We start from the raw sequence: 20,040 nt of genomic DNA, 5'->3' as shown, positions 1-20,040 counted from the left end.
GGGGCAATGCTAAAAATGCATCCCCATTTCAATTTACCTTATTGACATCCATTCGCAATTTCTCATTGTTGGCACTGGCAGCTTTTTCTGCTGCTTTCTTTTGACGCTGAGGTCCCCTGCCAAAGAAGATGTAGTTGACCAATGCATACTCCAGCAGAGCCATGAAAACGAAGACAAAACATCCCATAAGGTACATGTCAATGGCTTTCACATATGGAATTTTGGGAAGAGTCTCTCGAAGATGGGTGTTAATTGTTGTCATTGTAAGCACAGTTGTGATTCCTGGAAAAAAGAATTGACAAGTCTATTGATTGAATTAATTTTCATTTCCTAGCATAATGGCTCATAATATTCAAGTGCTAGAGCGAAGAAGTCTACATTTTTTTCCTGGTGGAAAACCTCTGTCTATATTCCTTATCTTTGTCTTTAATTTTTTGTACAGCAAAGAAAATTACACGTGTAATAAATCATGTTCAATCAAACAAACAGTAGTTGAATTCTATGAGTATGTTTTTTACCAGATAAGCTGTAACCTTCTCTAATGAGTCTCAGTTACAAATTACCAGCCTAGAGTCACGGTTATCTTGCTTCCTCCATAATTTTCAGGATGTCTGCAGTCTTGAATTATGGGAAAATGCTACACAGAAAGGTCTGGTAAAACTCAGTGTTCTATAAAGTTAAAATGTCAGATTTTCAACTGTATCTTTTATGGTGATTTATTTATTTTATCTCTACGAGAGCTGTACTGGCAGGAATCGGTCTGATTTATACAAAATCTGGCAATAGATACTCATATTTATTTTTGTAACATGCTTGGATCCTCTGATGAGGGGCACAGTATAAACAAACACACGTGGGATTAGTGATATAAGAGTACTCTAGAGATTAATTAGGGAAATGGTTTTGCTTTTAGAATGTAAGGTAACATTAAGGAAAAAAGCCCTCAATTTAAGGAGGAGTTAGCTACACAACCCTGGTAAAACTTTATTGAATTCATACCTGAAAGGAAAAGCAATTTATAATCCATAACAGTGTTGAATGTGTATTCTGGACTGCCATGGGCAAAAGCAAACTAAATACACTCTCTTGGAGAAAAAACAAGCAGTAAACCAACAGAAAATGTTTAGACAATTAGGCTAACTCTGGTTACAATGATTATACAGTTAGCTAATTCAGACATGAAATCACTTTAATTTTTATTTAAATTGTAATGATTTATATGCTGATTCAAATAATACAAAGCTTAACAAGCCAGACATAAAAAGATCTAACAGATTTATTTTTCAAATCATGCACTATCCACTAAGCCAGAAGCAAGAAAAGGCATTCAGCTAATGCACACTGTATAAGATGTGTAAAAATGCCTACCTAAAGCAACTCTTGCAGCTGAAGCATCATAATTAATCCAGAAGGAAACCCAGGACAGGATAGTGATCAGAATAGAAGGCATGTAGGTCTGCAGAATGAAGTAACCAATGTTTCTCTTAAGTTTAAAGCTGAGAGACAGCCTTGGGTAGGCACCTAAAAGAGAGTATTTGGTATGGCCATAATTTTCTTGTATAAAGCCTGAAAACATTTTTCTGTCATTTTGGTTTTATTGTTTCATGCAACATACTGTACACACAGAGTTGAAAGATCCAGGATAATCAGCTGCAGAATTTCTAGCAAGAACTAGGATTAAATAATCTTTTATTCCAAAGTACAAGGATGCTCTAGGTGCATATATGCTGGTAATCATAATATTCAACAATCAACAGCCAAAATACCTTTCAGAGCATCAAAGCATAGAAATGCTTCTTCCTGACAAGCTGTGATATGCCTACTTCAGCATAACCCTTATTCTAACCTTCTCTCCAAGTGGTAAGACGCTCGCCTTTTGTCACTGGAAACCAGAAACATTTCGATGTATGAAACACTTGTTGAAATGGGTGACTAGAGATCACTATTCAAGTCCCATTTCTGCTTGAATAATTTGGGATGCACAGTCCTTCTATACTCTCTCCAAAGATGATTTTATCCATATCTAGAAAGTGAGTTTTGAAGATTTTTTTTTTTTTTACCACACCTAGCAGCTTTCTCAAGGAGGTAGAGAACATCGCATAGTAATAGCCCAACCCAACTCTTGTCTCTATTGAACGATCTGTCATTTAAATGTTCTAGTTGTTTCTTGTTCTGTTTTTTATGAAATCCAAACTTGTTTTCTACTCCTCCTCATGACGCATCTTTTCAGCCTTCAGAAAGTCATATGCTTGCTAGCATAAGCTAAACTATAAATCCTGCGGAACAAGGAATTTAAAGGTTTTACAGTGAAGACAAAATAATTAGTCTAATACATTTACAGCTTGGCAAAAGGAATATCTAGAAATAGCAAGAGAAAGGCTCCTAAATTTTCTACAGGCTGGGTTACTTCTTGTTGGATTTAGGGCGCTGAGGTTGTATAAGTGGCTTAATCAGTTTTCACAGGAAAACAGAACATACAGCTTATTTGACTGAGCCTTAACATTTACTACTGTATCCTCTTCATATGTTAATGAGCGATGCCTTATACACTATGAAAGCTGTAATAAAAACTGCTTTCAAAATTTACAGTTGCTGCTCTAATTTATTCCTGGTTTTAAAATTTTTGCTCAGATCCTGAGCTGCGTGCTAAGAACTAACCCATTTCTAAAAGTCTTCCCAGTGAATTCCCCTTTTAGCTTCCCCTCCACAAACCTGTAGAGAAAACAACATTCTTGGTGATAAGCTTGTAGTCTACAATGGAGAACTGTGGCAGTTCGATCTTTGTCACTCCTGTGACTGCATTATCACCCCCACGCCAGTAAAATTCAATGTCATCTGTTGTATAGCCATCTATAAAAAACAGGAGTAAACAGTTAAGATACACATCTCTTCTGAAATCATGGAGAACAGTCCAGAGAATTAACTTAGAAAATGACTTCAAAAATATTTCTAAAACTAAACTGTTAGTAACATAATAGATATAAACATACAGACAGGCACAGGTCATTCCAAATATAATTTCAAATGGTAATCCTAGGTGTATTTTAATCTTTGTTTTTTTTAAAGATATATCAATATATTAATAAAGCAAACCTTTAAAAACAAATTAAGACTACACACACCCCATATATAGATAGTAACTGTACATTCAACTTAAGGTAACTTCTTATCCCAAGGCTGGATAAAACAGTGTGGGTCTGCTGTAATTTCAGTCCCTGGGCTGAAACAATCAGCACCGGTAACAGAAACATGACCAGGTCACCAAGAGATGCCTGGAAGAGATGCTCTTCTGTCTTGTGCAACATGATCAGCATAGGAGAGGACAAAGAGAGTAATGTGGGTAAAAGAGAAGTTAGGCATACAGTTATCTCATGGCATTTTCTTTGTATGCTATGTAGTTTATAATCTGACTATGGATGAAAAGTACAAACTCTAGTTCAAACCCATTTAGATTTTACTTGCAAACCCAGCATAATTCTTTTTCTGAAAATGGCTTGAATGCAATAAGACAGCCATGTTCAGTGAGGCCCTTGTAAGAAGCAGCTGTAGCAGATGCAACAGCCATCCATCGCTCTGGATGGCAAAAAAACACCCACAAAAAACCAAACAAAAATATCCTACCACCCACAAAAAAATGCAGAAGAGACACATGTTCACACAGTCATGAAACATATGCATGAAATATGAATCTGGGTTTGCCAAATGGCAGCTGAGCTAACTTGCATACTCCAGAATTGGTATAAAAAACTGATCAGTAGACATCAGAAATAAATCTACTACAAAACCAGGAAATAAGACATTCATGAAGGTTTGCAGCCTTTTAAAGGGTTTTGTTGTTGAAAATCGAAAGAACAACTCAGAGATAGAGTAACAACTATGACCTTATGGGAAACTGATATAATAAAATTATATATATATGACCCTGATTTTAAGTTCTCACCCACAGACAAAGGACAAAATTTTATACTAAACACGATTTTAGAGTGCTCAAATAGCCCTTAATTTCAAGGAATAATGTGGATTATGCATTTTGTGATAACCTAGAAACAAACTGTTTCCATGCATCATAAATTTTTGATAATTTAAGTATAATCCAGGTGTACAGCAGTAGCAGAAGGCAAGCGAGTTTGAAGATATGAATCCAGTAATCTGTAAAAGCACTGAAACAACCATAAAATCCTATCCAACATACAGCAAGTTTCAAAGTATTTTGGTAGTTACATTTTTATAGCATATTGATAGCAAGTCCATTTTTTTGTATATGTGACTTTTTTGTTCTCTTTTTCATGAGGCTAGCAGCAAATCTAAAGTAGTTTGAGGGCAGAAAATGGAAAACTCATTTCAGGAATCAGAGTTATCTCATTCATACAGGACAGATTTTGAACAGCTCATCAACATCAAGAATTCAAGATAGAACTCGCTCTGCTTTCAAAGTTGCTGACATTGACAGCAAAACTGATGAGAGAATAATTTTTAAAAATTTTGTGAAATAAGTTCTTTCTTAATCTTTTCATCTACCCAAAGGTTCACTAACTGTAGCTGATGACATCAACCAAAACAAAAAGAGGCTTGTATCTTCTAAATAAGCTTCAACAGTTACAGGAGGAGAAGCTCTACAACGTGGAACATGATATGCTTTTGACATATCCAGAACTTCTTAAGAAACAGAGTTTAAATTCAAACAACAAATAGCTTACATCAATGGTCACTGATTTGCTTCCCCTCATACTTTCTCTTGTTTCACCAAGAGAATCATCAAAGGAATAACTGAATGCAATTTGGACTAATAACTTCCTGTAATATTTAGCTTCCATCCTCTGTTTGGACAGTGCCATCAAAAGAATCTCATAGATATCATAATCTTTGCATTTATTGTATGTTACTTGTTCAGAGTCTAAAACATTTGAGGTCTGAAAAAGAGCCAAAATTACTGCTGTCAGCAGAAGGCCTATCCTCTGTAATCAAACAAGCATTATCTGTGACTCCACAATCATACTGATGCTTCTTACACACTTTGCGATACAACAAAGTATGTTCAAATCTGCATTTTTAATCATCAGAACTCATTAGCTTTAAAGTTGTCTCACGAAGATCAACATGTGATAGACTGAACTTTGCTTTTCGTTTACTGCATCTTTGCATAGGAAAACCTTTAGCGCCCCACACAGAATTGTCTCAGATGAAATTTACAGCACAAAATTGTTGCATGTTGACCAAGAGATGCCATATTTAAAGATAAGAATAGCTTCAGCACAACGATTTCCAATAGCTAAGCAAGGCATCCTTAGTTCAGCCAAGACTCTTGTTAGAACTGATTTTGAATTGTTCTATAGTATCAGTTAAATTATTTTAAAAGAGTCAAATTACAGACTTACCCAGAAGATTGGAATTGTTTTGTTCTCATGAGAAAATAATGTATTTTGCTGCTTAATTATGATTTTCTGAGACTGCCTAATTATACAAGAGCCTCCCTCCCTACCTCTCATTTCTTCAATTAACCTTGTTCTATCTCCTCCACAGTATAAAGATAGCAAAAGGTACACAATGGAAGAACACAATACTTTAAAAGTTTTTTTCCTTTCAAAATGACCTGAAATACTGAGGCACTTCTAACTATTGAACATTTTAAGAAATGAGGAATCCTTGAAAACACAACTTGAAAACCTTTGACAATATATTGTAATCTTTAATTTAGCTTTTTAATGTTCATTACTTCTTGTGGTAAAAGTCTGTAGCAGGTTCTGGCTCTGACACTATTAATGCAACACCTTGGTAACTCTCCTCATCTTCTCTGGTTCGTGGGTGAATGTCTCATTCTGTCTGGCTGCATCCTCTAGTTTTCCAGTGGATACTTGTAAAAGCTGTATTCCAGTAAATGGACTTTGTTTTTGCAAATTGTTACTTACCACTTGTATCCGTTAATAGCAAAAGCTGCTGTCGTGTTCTCAAATACTGCAAGGAAAGAAGGCTCCCTGCCCTTTCTGGGATGTACATCAGACCATTACACCTATTGGTGTACCTTCTCTCAGTGAAGAAGGAGTTGTTTGACAGGATGGGAAATTACTGTTAGTGTTGGGGCACTGGCTGTTGACAAGTTGTTTCTGCTCTCTGCAGGACACTAAATTTTAAGTACCACTAGATCTGCTTCATTTGCTTTAAAATGTACTTTTCCAGGAAGATCAATGGTACATGGACGGAGGTCATTAATGATTGTGTTCATGGCAAGACAGGCCCACTTCAGTAAGACATTTGAAGGAAACACATTTGTGAAGCACAAATCCTTCATTCAGTGCAGCAAGTTCTTTGGTCATTTTTCCAAATGTTACATGGGATGAGGAATATGTGCAGATTCTGCAGACCTGAAAATCATCAGGTTGTCATGGTATCCTTTACTTTTGTGGTCACAAGTCTATCATCAGAAAAAAGGCAGACAGCTTACTTATGTTTCCGTGCCTATCACCACTTCATATTTGTCAAGTCTTACTCTAGGCTTTCGGAGAGAATAATAAAATAAAATCTAAAAAAAAAATGAAGAAAAATCAATAAATTGGCTGATCTTGAGATGTAAAAGCAAGTATATGTTATGAAAAATATAAAAGAACATCCTTAGAGTTTAAAAAAATAATATTACACACTTTGTTGTGAGGGCTTGCTCTTATTTTGTGATATTGATGAGGTTTGCTGATATTCTATCTCAAATCTACCCTGCTCTTCAACAGCAAGTTCCAGATTCTAATACCATTTACTGAACTCGGAGGGATTAATCAAGGTAATTTATTTAATTTTGAGGCAATTTAACTGTTAAACTTCATCACTAATAAATCTTTTATTCTTCTTTCTGGCAAAATAAATGCTAACGTTAGTTACAGCAAGAAAAAAACCACTTTTTTAATGTAAGAGAAAATATGTTTATAAAAAGCCCAAATGGCTCTTTATTTTACTTTTTTAGACCTGCCTATACATGGTTTGGCCTTGAACCACCTAATCATACCAGGGTTCATGTAGGAGAACTCCAGGATTTATGTTCCAGCAGACCGCCAAATGCTCCAGTGTTTCCTCTCTACCAGGAAGATGTGGTTAAGCTTCTCCCTGTATTCTCACAGCCTTAATACTAAGCAAATATTGACAACTACTTCTTGAGGAGACCTGAACTCCTTTGAAAATCTCACCCAAAAGTTCAAACCAAAGATTCCAAAATAGGCAGCTCTGGGCTGCTCTGGAGAGACTGTGCAGAACTCCCTGATGCTTAAGGTACTTACGCTGGGGAACTGCTAAGCTGAAACTTTGACACTGAATGACAAGACTTGTTAGTAGGTATCAATAAGAAGAATTTCAGGAAGTCTCTTCAAGCATTCATTGACATAATTCTCTCTCCTTCCAAGAAGGATAAATTATCCCACTCATTTCATAACATGGAGAAGGAGAGAAAAGAATATCATAGTCATTGGCACATGAATGCTATTTTGTACTGCTAAAGTACCCAAAGATAATTGGATATAAGTCTAATATCTGCAAAACATCTGCCAGAAACAAGAATGGGCCTATTCATGTCTCTAGGGGATGTTTTACAGTTATTAAATTCCAATTACCTGTGGCTATAATAAACTCCATCTGCAGGTATTTGGGACTCAAAACAACTGAACTTACAAGTTAAAATTATTTAAAGACCAACCAATTTAATATAGTAATAAGCAGTCTAGAAAGAATCATCTGTGTCTCTTGACAGGATAAAGTCAGAATTAATGTCAGCTCAATATTTCTAAATTATCAGATCACATGTCAGTAATGTAAAAAGTAAAGCATACTAAACCCAAAAATACTGCAAGTCATTTTTGCAAGAATCTGAGTTTAGCACAGAACACTATTTAGATTGTAAAAGAACTGTTGTTTTACTATATATAAAATTGTATGTAGCACTGCTACCAGCACAGAGAATCTGATTGATTGCTTTCTCCTAAATCATTTATATATCATCATCAGCACGATTTACTTCACATTCAGAAAGTTCAATTTCTCATTTCTGTCACGCATCACACATCGGCAGTCAACCAAATCAATACATTGTCCTGGTAATATGGCACCAATCCTGAGAGAAGCAAAGCAGGCTCCCATTAACATGGACAGGGAGTTTATCACTGTCTGTACTTCAAGGAATGACAGATGATGAAGCACTATAGAAGAAAAACAAACAACCAGTAGAACATAAAATAAAAGCCTCTTCATGCAGAAACTACAAAAGCACCTATTTTCTACCAGTCTATTTAAGAGAAGTGAAAATTTGGGAATTCTTTAAATATGAACAACTTAAAATGAAAGCTGTAGCATTACTGGCTGAGCATGAGAGTATTTAGACAAAAGACAGTTATCAGAAACACTACACAATAGAAAAAAGACGACAACTTTTCTAAAAACCAGGATTTATCAGTAGGATTCACTGCCTCACAATGCCTTTGTTTGTACATGACAGCTGGGCTACGTTTCAGATTGATACGTAGATACACATCCACATCCACAGTGTGCACACTGTGTAGGAATTCAAGTAGTCCGTATTACTAACACTATGGTAGCACCTGGAGACTAAAGATAAGACATTTGTTGATTTGTGGAACAAAAATAATGACATAACCATGCATAACAGTGAAAATGTGGACAAAACACAGAGAGGATTCTGAGGCTGTGCATAAACCTTCCTCTGCTCCAAACCATCAGCAAATTGTCTGAGCACAGCTGGAACAGCATTGGGCAATACATGCATACATTCAGCATCATGCCCAAGCCAAGAAGTACTTCAGCATTAACAGTGAGACAATAGGATCCTGTTGGGAACTGCCTTAATCCTAACCCCATCTGTTTAAGCTTATCCAAAAGAGCGTCCCTCTAGTTACATCTTCTATCAGCAACTCTGGATGTTGTCAACATGGAGGTACAATGAAGCACAATTTGGCCACTTCAACAACATTTTTGCTCAGCAGGTGTGAAGGCTCAGTGAAAGCTAACATTATGCAATCTTTCTGATCACCTGAGGTACTTGTCTTTTGCTCACCAATACAAAACAAATGAGAACTCGGTTTACAGCAGGTTCTGGAATTAAATACTATTATAAAGCAACAATTTAAAAGAAGAATAGCATATACATTTTGGAGAATAACACAGTTGCATTATACACATGGTATTATTGAAAAGAAATCACAAAATTACTTTAGAATATACAAAAATCCATGGACTCATAGGTAGAGAATGAGTGTACCAAGCTACCTAATCTCTCATATCTCTGCTGCTATCGACTGGATTTTCTTTGCCTATCCATTCACAATATAGTAGCTTCTCAAAATAAAACGGAGAGACCTGATGCACGATATCTATACCAGACTGAATGTTTTTATTAAGAATATACAAAATATTCTTAGCCGACAGTCTTAAGACATTAATTTATTTAAATGCAGGCCATAGGCTATCAGACTAATTGAGAAGGTTGACACCTACAGGCCCTGTACCATGAGATGAATGCTATATGGAAATATTAAATGGTTAATCCTGTTTATATAACAGATCGCAGAACACCTTTTTCAGGGATTTCTTCAGCAGTTTTGCGTTTGCACGGAGTGAAGAGCAAAATTACTTATAAAATCTTAAGCAACATGCAAAGCATACTTTGAAATTCCAAAACCTTTCAGAACACTAAAACTTGGTTCACTGCATCATTCTTCAGTATCCACTTAGTTCAAAAACACAGCCACAAAGAGTAAGTTAGAAGTGTTTCTTTGAATTTGCAGAGATCTTCAAAGTTGAGGAGAATACAAGTCACCACACACTGAAATCAGTGGAATAATATGAAGGGGAGAAGAAAAGTCAGAGTTTGTGTGCTGCTGAACACATCTGGCATCAGAGAAACTGGATAAAGCACATCGTACTTGTTTCTCTCTCCTCTTTCTCACTCCCCCAAAGTTCTGTTTTTCTGCATAAAACATTAAAATTCGTTTTACATTTCACTTCAAAGACTTTTTCCCCTAATGCTTTGCAGATCTAGATACAAAAGAGGACGTACAATTTTCTGACTACAGTGAAACTCAATTGATTTTTAGATTAAATTGGTAACATTCTCAGAAAACAATCATCTTCAAGTTGTACCAATGGCTCCTTACTGGAGAGAGTGGGGTAGGGAGAAAAGAAGGGAAGAAGAAAATGTGACTCCATATTTACTGTAGGACAGTATACAGCTATTAAGAAAAGGTGTTTTGATGGACAAGTGAAATTACAAATTGATTCCAGGGTTCAGAGTAGACTTTTCACTGCATTAGCAGAACCAAGTTTCATTTTCATGGTTCTTGCTTACGGTAAGCCTGGTAGTGGTAACTTATGGAATAGGTGTCTTTGGCACAACCCATTAAGTGTCATTGCTGGGTTTTTTCCTAATGATTTCAATGAAAACCATTTGTACTCTAGGACACTTGCTGCAAAATGCTTTCATAAGTGAATTTCCACTGTTACAATACTTCTAGGAAAAGAGAGATCAGAAACAGATAGGGAGAAGAACTGTGACAGGGCAATAATATTCAAAAACCTTCTACCTCCTTGAACTTGGCAATTTCTTGCAATCTTTCTGCTCCCATAAGCTCAGTTACTCCCACCAGTATGAATGATCTAAAAAGTTATTCAACACCATGGAGATCCTGCAAGTCTTCCTCTACACAACAGAGTATATGCACCACAGTGGAGTATATGCACAACAGTATATGCACCACAGTGGAGTATATGCACAACAGTATATGCACCACAGTGGAGCCCGGTGATATGAAGCTAACAATGCCTAATTAGCCGAAAGCAGATGCCACATCAGAACCATATTCTTTCTGAGACTCCATCAACAACTGGGCACCACGTCATCCAGTACTAGTCTCTGCAGTGCTACACACTGGCACTTTCTGTGTAGCTTGGAGTACAGATCTTCCCCAGATCTGTGTGAATTCAGAAATCACATGCAAGAATGCTCCTTCACCTTCTTCTGATCTCCATCATTCATTTGTGCTTGGTGTTTCCTGCAGATTAAGTGCTATGTTTATGTATTAAGTATATCCCAGAACACAATAATGTATAATATATCTGGTCATTTTTATTTAAATATCTGCAGTTCAGGGATTTCCATCACTATTGAAATTACATGTCTGATTTCTGTAGGCAAACAAATAATGTTAGATAACCATACACATTTTATACAGTACCTAGAAACATCCTATCTCATAGTTCTGCCACAGTTTATGTTATCTAATCCACTTACTTCATTTAGCAGAGGACCTCTTCTGAGAATAAGGTTGACGATATGTTGGTTTTGGGCATTGATTAAGTCTGGATCATCTTTGAAGGGGATTTTAGTGTAGCATGGATGACATTAAGAAAATGTTATGTGAAGAAAACATGGGTGGCGACTGCTGCCAATATAAAGACAGCACTAAACCTACTATTTCTCACACTAATAGTAAAATTGTAAAGAAAAAATGCCTCAATCTTTAAATTTCAAAAAGCAGATTAATATACATAGCAATTCTGCAGTAAAGTTTATTAATTCTCTGTTAAACATATCACATAAAAAAAAGAGTTCCTGAACACACAAGTAATTATATTAAACAAATCTGTCTTATATGTAAGACTTCTTAATGAGCAGGGGAAAAAAAAGCTAGTTTAATTTGTAATTAAAAGTAGACTATGGTAGAATACTGGGAAGCTGAATATTAAGAAGCCCAGGATAATGGTCTATCTTCTTGAAGCTCAATATGATTATCAGCTATACAGAAGAACCAAGAAATTTACTTTCACTTCTCATAAGAGTAGATCTTCAAAGACGCAGTAGGAAATTGCAATATACAACTGTGAGGATGATATCAATCATTGCTGAGGAAAGCAACATTTAGGCAGAAATAACAAATTGCTATTTAAATGTGAACTGCAGCTGATGTAAATATGATAAAAATGAATACATCAATTCTAAAGTGATCTATTTCAATGCCATTAAATCACAAAATGAACAGAACTCAAGTGAAAATATCCATTTTGAAAAGACAAGTGCAATCAGGTATACGCAGGGAATGGGTATTTTTTCAGATTAATCTACAAAATGAAAATAGTATTTACTATGTTTCAAGACTTAAGAAAATGTTACTGCATCATCCATAACTATTTTCTTCCACACTTAAGTCAATGAAATCAAGTCAAATAAAAAGAATATCTTCAAAATCAGGCTTTGGCATCAAAAATTGCTTACAGAAAAACGTTGTTTGTTTCACCCAGCTCACAAGATTTAACCTTAATAAGAAACCAAGAACACCTCTGAGGAAGCTTAACTGTGGTATACACATTGAAGGACTAACTCAGAATGCCAAGAGACTACTCAAGGTCTACTTGAACCTTCTACGATACCCACAAACCTCCAGTGTAAAAAGGATGATAACTATGTGCACATATTTAATATACAGAGCTAAAAACTTTCACTTGAACAAAATTCAGTTAATGAGTCATGCATCTCTTAAATATTAATTGACTATATAAAATCCATAAATAAACAGGTGGACAAGAGCTCTGTTTGACTGTGATACTTCCAGCGGATTTGTGCAGTGTTCTATTAACTTATTTCCTAAGGGACTGAATAATTAAACATGCATAGTATAAAAAAAAAAAAATCAAGTTTATAGATCTTTTAAAAGATCTGTGGTACATTTTTTAGCACAATTGGATAATCTGAACATAGTGAGAGCAATATCATCCATGAGAAGTCAGGGGTGTTTGGAATGAGTGAGAGGAAGACACAAATACCTGAAGGAGCAAATACCATAATTCTGGTCCTATACTATTACCCTGGTCGTCTTGTTCTGTTGACAGCACATTTCCTCAACCAAAGCAATTTTGAAGACCTGCCAGTATCTTGAAACTAACCAGCCTCTTTCAGCCTCTGCTTAGTCTTCACTCGGCAAGTTTCTTATGCCATGCTTGCGTGTACCTGCGCAAATTAATTCTGCAGTATCTAACTTGCAGATTTGAGGAAATACCTGTATTAATAATGCCATACTTGCAAAATAGCTAAAAATGGAGTAGATTTTGCATTGGTAGTCTCATCAATCAAAGGATCAACTATGAAATCTCATGTGTTTTTAAATGAGGGATATGTATAAGTAATGATTCAGTTTGAAAGTAGTTATCCTTTTGCATAATATTAAAGATCCAACTTGGGTGCAGAGGGAACAATTTTTTGTACTTTGATGCAAATATATACTGAATTTCTCAGCAGATAGTTTTGAAGATTGATGAAAATGCCCTAAACCCCAGCTTTTTGCATAAAACTGAAGACTGTTTCTGATGTTTGAAAACAATTATTAGCAACTGTCTTCTACTCTTGAATAGGCCATGTTTCCAGGAACAGAACTTTTATAGTAAAATGTACATCCACACTGAGTGGGTGTAAATGACAAATTATTTTATCCTCCCACCTTTTATTAAGAACAAAGACCATGTGTGGAAAACAAATACTTACATTTGCACCCTACCATTGATTTAATCATTGCAACCTGTACTCATCCTCATGTTTTGAGCTGATCCTTACACTTTTATCTCATTTGGCTATATTAACTTGAAATATATACAAAGGAAAATTGGTGTCCAAAACAAATATATATGCTCTGGAAAAGATGAAGGGGCTCAGACATTGAATATTGTTTTCTAACAGGTAGATAAATTTCCCAGTTGTCTTACTTAAGAGAAGACTTCATTGAAAGATTATGTATGTTGGACTTTTGCCCTTTTATCTGGATTAAGAGTTGGTCTTTTCAAAACTGGAAATAGAAGTGAGGGGTATATCCAAACAAATGAAATCAGTAAAGCATCATCTACATAAGCTCAGTTTTTAATACCTTACAACATTTGGTCTTACATATCTAAGTTCCCCACAACCCACTATCAGCCTACATTTTGAATGCTAAAAAAAGAGAGAGGAAAAATGAACAACATCTGGCAACCTTAACATTATTTATAAAACTGCATTAATAGTCCACTCTGCTTAATTATTCCATAGCTGTATTAAAAATCCAAGGCCAGAAGGAGAAAAATGTAATTTGTAGAAGAAAACGTTGCTGTCTGATGCCTGTGCCATTTGTTCAATTTAGAAAAATATTTATCCATTACGATACGTTAGCTTGCAACACAGTGTGAGGCAATGTTCTGGAATATTATTCTGTCCTTACCTGCGGTATTCAGAACATCTTAGTATCTAATCCACTTCTACTTTTAAGTAAAGATATGGTTATGAAAGAATAGGAACACTGCTCTCGTTGACTGTCCAACACAATATGCTAAAACCTGTTATTGATGAAAGCTAGACATCATCAGAACATTAAAAAAACCCACGTTTTCACACATGTAGAATTAAGGTTGGTTTTGGACACTTAACTGAGCTTGCAAAAATTTATTTTCTTTTAGTAATGAGTAAGTTATAATGAATACTCTTCCTAAAGTAATTTATATATAATTTGGGAACTTTTTCTTAATACAGATTCCTATCTGGATAAGTCCTCTGTCTTCTAAAAGCTTTTTCAAGGATAATTACCTGTAGCTTTGTTGAGGAGAATTATTTATACAGTACCATGTGAATGAAGTTTATAGGAATGTTAATTATAGACCCTGATATTGACAGAACTACATCAGTATTTCCTAAAAATTGCAATAGACCTGTAACATTCCTAAACGTCCTTCACATAGCCTGGTTGGTATCAGAAACCACATTGCTGCCTTCCCAAAATATTTCAGTGGGAGTTGTGTGCCTCAAGGCACAGAGGACTTTTCTGTAGCAAACTCTGTTGTCACACCTATATCAGAAAAGGCAGCACAGGTTTGCTGGCAGTATCCCAAATACCTTCCTAGGATGCTGAAAGAGGCGAGAATTAATTCTTTTAACACCCAACCCCCTCCAGGTTGTACAAATCATATACAAAGAAAAGTTATTTGGCGGGTAACAAGATGCTAATGGTTGTGGATGGATATGCACAAGGTGGCAGGAAGTGGAAGTGTTTTAACAGGAGATGGGACAAAGCCAAAGAAGGAGGAAGAATTCTACTTCAGCTCTCTGCATTTAACTGGCACAGAAGACTCTAATCCTGAAGACCCCCAAAGACGCCATTAAATGTCTGTGAAATCATTGACAGAAGCAACCTCCTTTCACATTTTCCTCACTAGAAGAGTTCTCTTACTCTAGTCCAGTTTAACATTTTGGCTTTTATGTACCAGGAAGCCATGGTAAATCCTGCTCTATAGGTAATATCCTCTTCTATGTGGCATCCTGCATTCACCTCTGGTTTGCATTGACGTTCCCAGGTATCATACCAAGACTTCATCACCGCATTTCACATTTCAGAAGTTTTTAAGTTAACAAAATTGTTTATAACTTTTCTAACATTCACTTCTGAGTAGCAACTCAAGGCTATGCCTATTTCTTGAAGTAGATGTGACTGAGACAAGATAATGCCAACCCTTAAAGGAGCTTTTCCGTGCAAGTAGATTTTAGCGCACTCTGTTGACTTTTATTCTGTTTTCCTCTAGCTCTAGTATCATAACTGTGTCAATATGCAAATATGTATTACATAAGGTTGTCTCTTGGGCTGGAAAAGCAAGATATCTGCATGTAAATGTTCATTAAAAAGAATCCAGTACAGTATTTTAACATACATAAAAGGGAATCAGCCTCAAATACAAAAGTTAAAGCACTAATCTTTATGCTGAGAGTCCCATGTGGACTGCACCTCTCTCGTGCCTTTGAAATAAATACCCTTTTTCAAAAAAACTAAAGAGAAAAACACATGAATAATACAATAATGTATAATACACAGTGCAGCAATGGAAAATGCTATTCTTAGTACTTTATAATCACTGTATTTTTCTGACACAACTGCACAGTTTCATTCTTGAAGGAATTATGACTCAAATTCTGTTCCAAACTACTAAAAAAAAAAAATCAAGCAATTTGACAATGTTTTCACATGAGCCTACAGTATTCCATACCTGTGCTTCCTGTGCCTATGTGTTCCCTATTTAAAATGCTTTCTTCCTTGTACAGTGACATCCCTAGCATATCCTTAGAACACAAGGTTTATTTGCATCACAGGTGTCAGTATCTACATTTATATTCCTATTTTCTAACTTTGTCCTTCCTTTGGAAAGTGTTATCCTGTATGTGTCTGTGGGATTCATGAATCAGAAAATTATCATTTGCAGGGAACACATTGCTTCTGTGTAGAAGCAATAAGCTGAAAGTACAGTGAGCTCTGTTACTGTAAACATGAAAATTGGATTCCTCCCCTGCTCTGTAGCATCCTCGGTCTCCAGGAGGCTGTCATGGCTCAGGAGCACACCAGTGCCGCAGGTATCTAACAACCACCTTGTCAACATGTTTATTAAGCCATTTGCCTATCTGTGGTGCTCCCAACTTAGTATAATATTTGAATTACTGCTGCAGTCTGTTTATGTTACAAGTACATATATGCTGTAGTATTTATTAGGAAATATTTTATTATTACTACTGTATAAGGTAAGTATTTGTCTAAAGCTTAGAATGAAAGGCCTCTTATGAGACAAAGAATAAATGGGAATACAAAACACATATCTTTGGAAGGCACTGAGTTGAAGATACTGATCTCAGAGTTTTATCATGTCATTTTGTCACAAGTGGGAACACTGAAGAGCTGAACTGTCCCAAGTGGCTTTTAACAGCCACTTTGACTTGGAACATCTCATGGAGCTGTTAGATGAGTGAAAGGCCACAAACCCAATGTTTTCCTGGGCACAAGGTCTGTAATTACATCCAACTTGTGTGTATAGTGGTGAAGTGGCTAAAAAATACTTTATTAGCTTCCCTGTACCAAGCACTCATATATAAACACAGACTGAGTCTCATTCTTGCTTTGTAAAGTACTAAGTGTTATTGAAACAAAAAATGTTGCCAAGTCAAAGGAAAGTTTCTTCAAGGAAACCAAAAACCATCCCGGTCTGCAAACTTGTAACAACGCAGCGCTGTTAAACAACTGTCAGTAAAGATACATACAAAAATAAAACTAAAAGGACTGAAGTGAAACAGCTCTTACTGGAGGACCACAGGGGCTAGACTCTTCATTTTGATGGAACTGTCTGGCCATTAACAAGAGTAAACACTAGACTAATAAGTGCCATAAACATAAATGCATGTGAACATAAAGGAGAGGGTCATCCTCAATCCCAGAAAAAACAAAGTATCCACATTCCTGTGGTCACAAGCACAGTAATCAGCAGAAGCCCAGGAGAAGGATGGCAAGGAGTATCTCTCACAAGAGGATGCACCACTGAGCTTTAAGCTACATACTCAACCTCTGCACCTCCTTGGGTATGCTGCAAATTCTCCCTGCAGTCTTACTGCACATATAGCTGGAGATCACTGATAAAAAAACCTTTCAATGTCAGAACTATAATTATAAAATAGATCAGTATCTGTAGAACACTTACTATGACAAGTGGGGGAAAAGGGCCCAATAATACTAAATTCTAAGTGGACAGTACTTTAACCGTTAACTTTCCTTCCAAGTTTTTTTGTTTGGTTGCTTGGTTTTGGGTGAAATTGTATACACAGAAGGCAGCCTGCCAGCTTAATTAGAATAAATAAAATAGAAATCTATGTTGCACTGATAAAACTGTTGTTCTCTTCACTAACCCAAATGTATTCATGACCTTGTTCGTTATAACTATTTGATGCATCATTAAATAAGGAAAATAGGACTATATTGTTATCATTTTCTGTAGGATCATCAGCACACTTGAAATAAAGTCTAGATATGGAATTAACATAATACCAACATTTAAAGAGTCTACTGTCAAACTAGCAAGCAATCCATTAAAAAACAGCAGAATACAGGAAAAAAGACATGGAGATCTTTTTTCTGAAAACATATGTAAAAATATGCTGTATTTCTTTTTAAATATCCAGATTTTGAAATGTTTAACCACCATGAATACATGGTCTAATGCATAAAACTATGCATACAAACATACACCTAGCTACATTCTCTAAATAACTTGAATATCAAATATATCATGAAAGATCCCATATAAATAACAATGAGTATCAGGAAAAAAAAAATAAAAGAGCTCTCCGAACTGTCATATTTGTGGTACATGATAATGGCAAAATTGCTGAGGACTTATATCGGAACTGCATATCAGGAATGATACCTTCTTTGAAGAAGAATTTTCACTGACTTTGTTGAGAATAAGCTTTTAAGTGTGTACTGTTTTACCATAAGCAGACATATCAGAAGTCGCACTTACATCATCTGTGTTCTGCAGAGTTATCATATGTCAGTATTTCAGAGTCATCAGTAACTCAGAAACTGCATTAAGAATTTTTTTTCTGAAAAAAGTTAGTCATACAGTGGCAGATGCTCAGATGGTGCTGATTGTCAATAGAGTCATGAGGGTTTATACCTGTTGAGGATCTGCCAATAGATGTTCTTCAGCCCAGAAAGGTGATTGGGGAAGTCAGGCTAACACTGAGTACTTGTTTTCAGTTGCTTTTACCATCATGGCAACACTAGACAGCACTAGACACTCAATCATATGAAAAATGACATTATCAAGGGAAAAATAATTCCATTTTACAAAGACTAGAAGTATTTTAGCACTTAAATTACAGGAAGGCAAAAATCAAACCAAATTTGGAAAAGAAAAAAGAAAAGAAGTAATGCAACAAAGAAAGGCCCTTCTTAAAAAGGAAAATTAATTAGAAGCATATTAGGAAAAACCCAAGGGAAACAATTTTGCTTTCAACCTGTCTGCCTTAACTTCACTTTGGTAGACTATAAAGTGTTATGGCTTATTATTACCTAAATCCAGTTCAAGTATATATTTAAGGTATGTGCAAATTAATCCACAGTGTGTTATGAAGTGCTAACTTGTGAATGGTCTAAAGCATAGAGAAAAACAATTTTTGGTAGCATACTTCCAAAATATGTCTGCCTTATGAGAACAGTGTCTCTGCTTAGTTCATTTTACAATCTGTCTTTATACTATACTCTCTTTTTAAATCTGTTCTCAGCATGGATGAAGTTGGGTTGTGAGTTTTTTTGAAGAAGAAAACACTTTACAGTTCTACCTGTATATTCCCTTGAGACAATTCTCTAACGCCGTTTTAGCCAAATAAACCCACTAGACTAGGGGAAACCGGGAATAAACTCTGCCTGATGAAGATTTTGTGGATTGTAGCTACCAGCAGTAATAAATTTTAAATCACTTTACAAATTAGAAGACACTGTATTAACGGATAAGGAGAATGTCACCTACCAATTAAATGAAGCCATTTAATAGCACAAAGCAGCCTTACACAACAATTTATGGCATACAGTGAGGAATACAAAATCCAATTAAAATTTCAGGGGGAATTTAGCAGGGCAGAATTTAATTAGCAAAGATACAATTTTGCCAAGAGACTGTGGCTAACACCTGTTCAGAAGTGTAAAGTGACAAGGAATATGTAGTAACAAACGTCTGGGTAATAAGTGATGTTACTTTTACTAGACAGCTCCTCTAGTCGCATTTAGATCCTGGTTTCCCTTCGACTGAGAGAAGCACTGCTTTCTCAGTTACCAGCGCTGCTTACAGAAGCCTCTGACTCATTCCAAAATCGTAATGCAACCCAATCAATACCATTGGAACACTGAAATATGCTTATTGTTAACAGTATTTCTGCACACAGTTTAAATCCCACTTATTAGCATCTTTTACCTACCCTTTGTGAAGACCTACAATGCTTCCCATAGGCTGTTGTGAGTGGCCACAGAGATACAAGGATTGTGCCTACACACATGGCAAGTGGGCAAGGAGGTGGTGTGAACTGTCCTGAGGTCTTGTTCCCTTCGGCAGAAAACAAGGTCAAACAGGCAGGAAGATGATCAGTGAATGCAACCGGCTTTCTCATTGTGATACAACTGTAATGCCCCATCTGAGAGGATGGTCAAGAGCACCTTCTCAGCAACATATGCAGAA

The 20,040-nt window shown here is 35.9% G+C and overlaps 1 protein-coding gene across 5 annotated transcripts in view; it reads right to left on the bottom strand.

Annotated features, from left to right (window-relative positions):
• The window catches only part of GABRB2 (gamma-aminobutyric acid type A receptor subunit beta2), a 170,181-nt gene that overhangs the window by 25,312 nt on the left and 124,829 nt on the right, over window positions 1-20,040 (bottom strand). For all 5 annotated transcript variants that reach the window (XM_074883612.1, XM_074883613.1, XM_074883615.1 and 2 more), the window contains 3 exons: window positions 2,713-2,850; window positions 1,369-1,521; window positions 38-282 (listed from right to left, as the gene is read on the bottom strand). In XM_074883612.1, coding sequence (XP_074739713.1) covers window positions 38-282; window positions 1,369-1,521; window positions 2,713-2,850 — 536 coding nt within the window. The remainder of the gene's footprint in view (window positions 1-37; window positions 283-1,368; window positions 1,522-2,712; window positions 2,851-20,040) is intronic.

Source organism: Strix uralensis, chromosome 14 (assembly GCF_047716275.1).
Source record: "Strix uralensis isolate ZFMK-TIS-50842 chromosome 14, bStrUra1, whole genome shotgun sequence".
Taxonomy (NCBI): Eukaryota; Metazoa; Chordata; class Aves; order Strigiformes; family Strigidae; genus Strix; species Strix uralensis.
The sequence above is the reverse complement of the archived record's forward strand: the minus strand, read 5'-3'. Positions and strand labels throughout refer to the sequence as shown.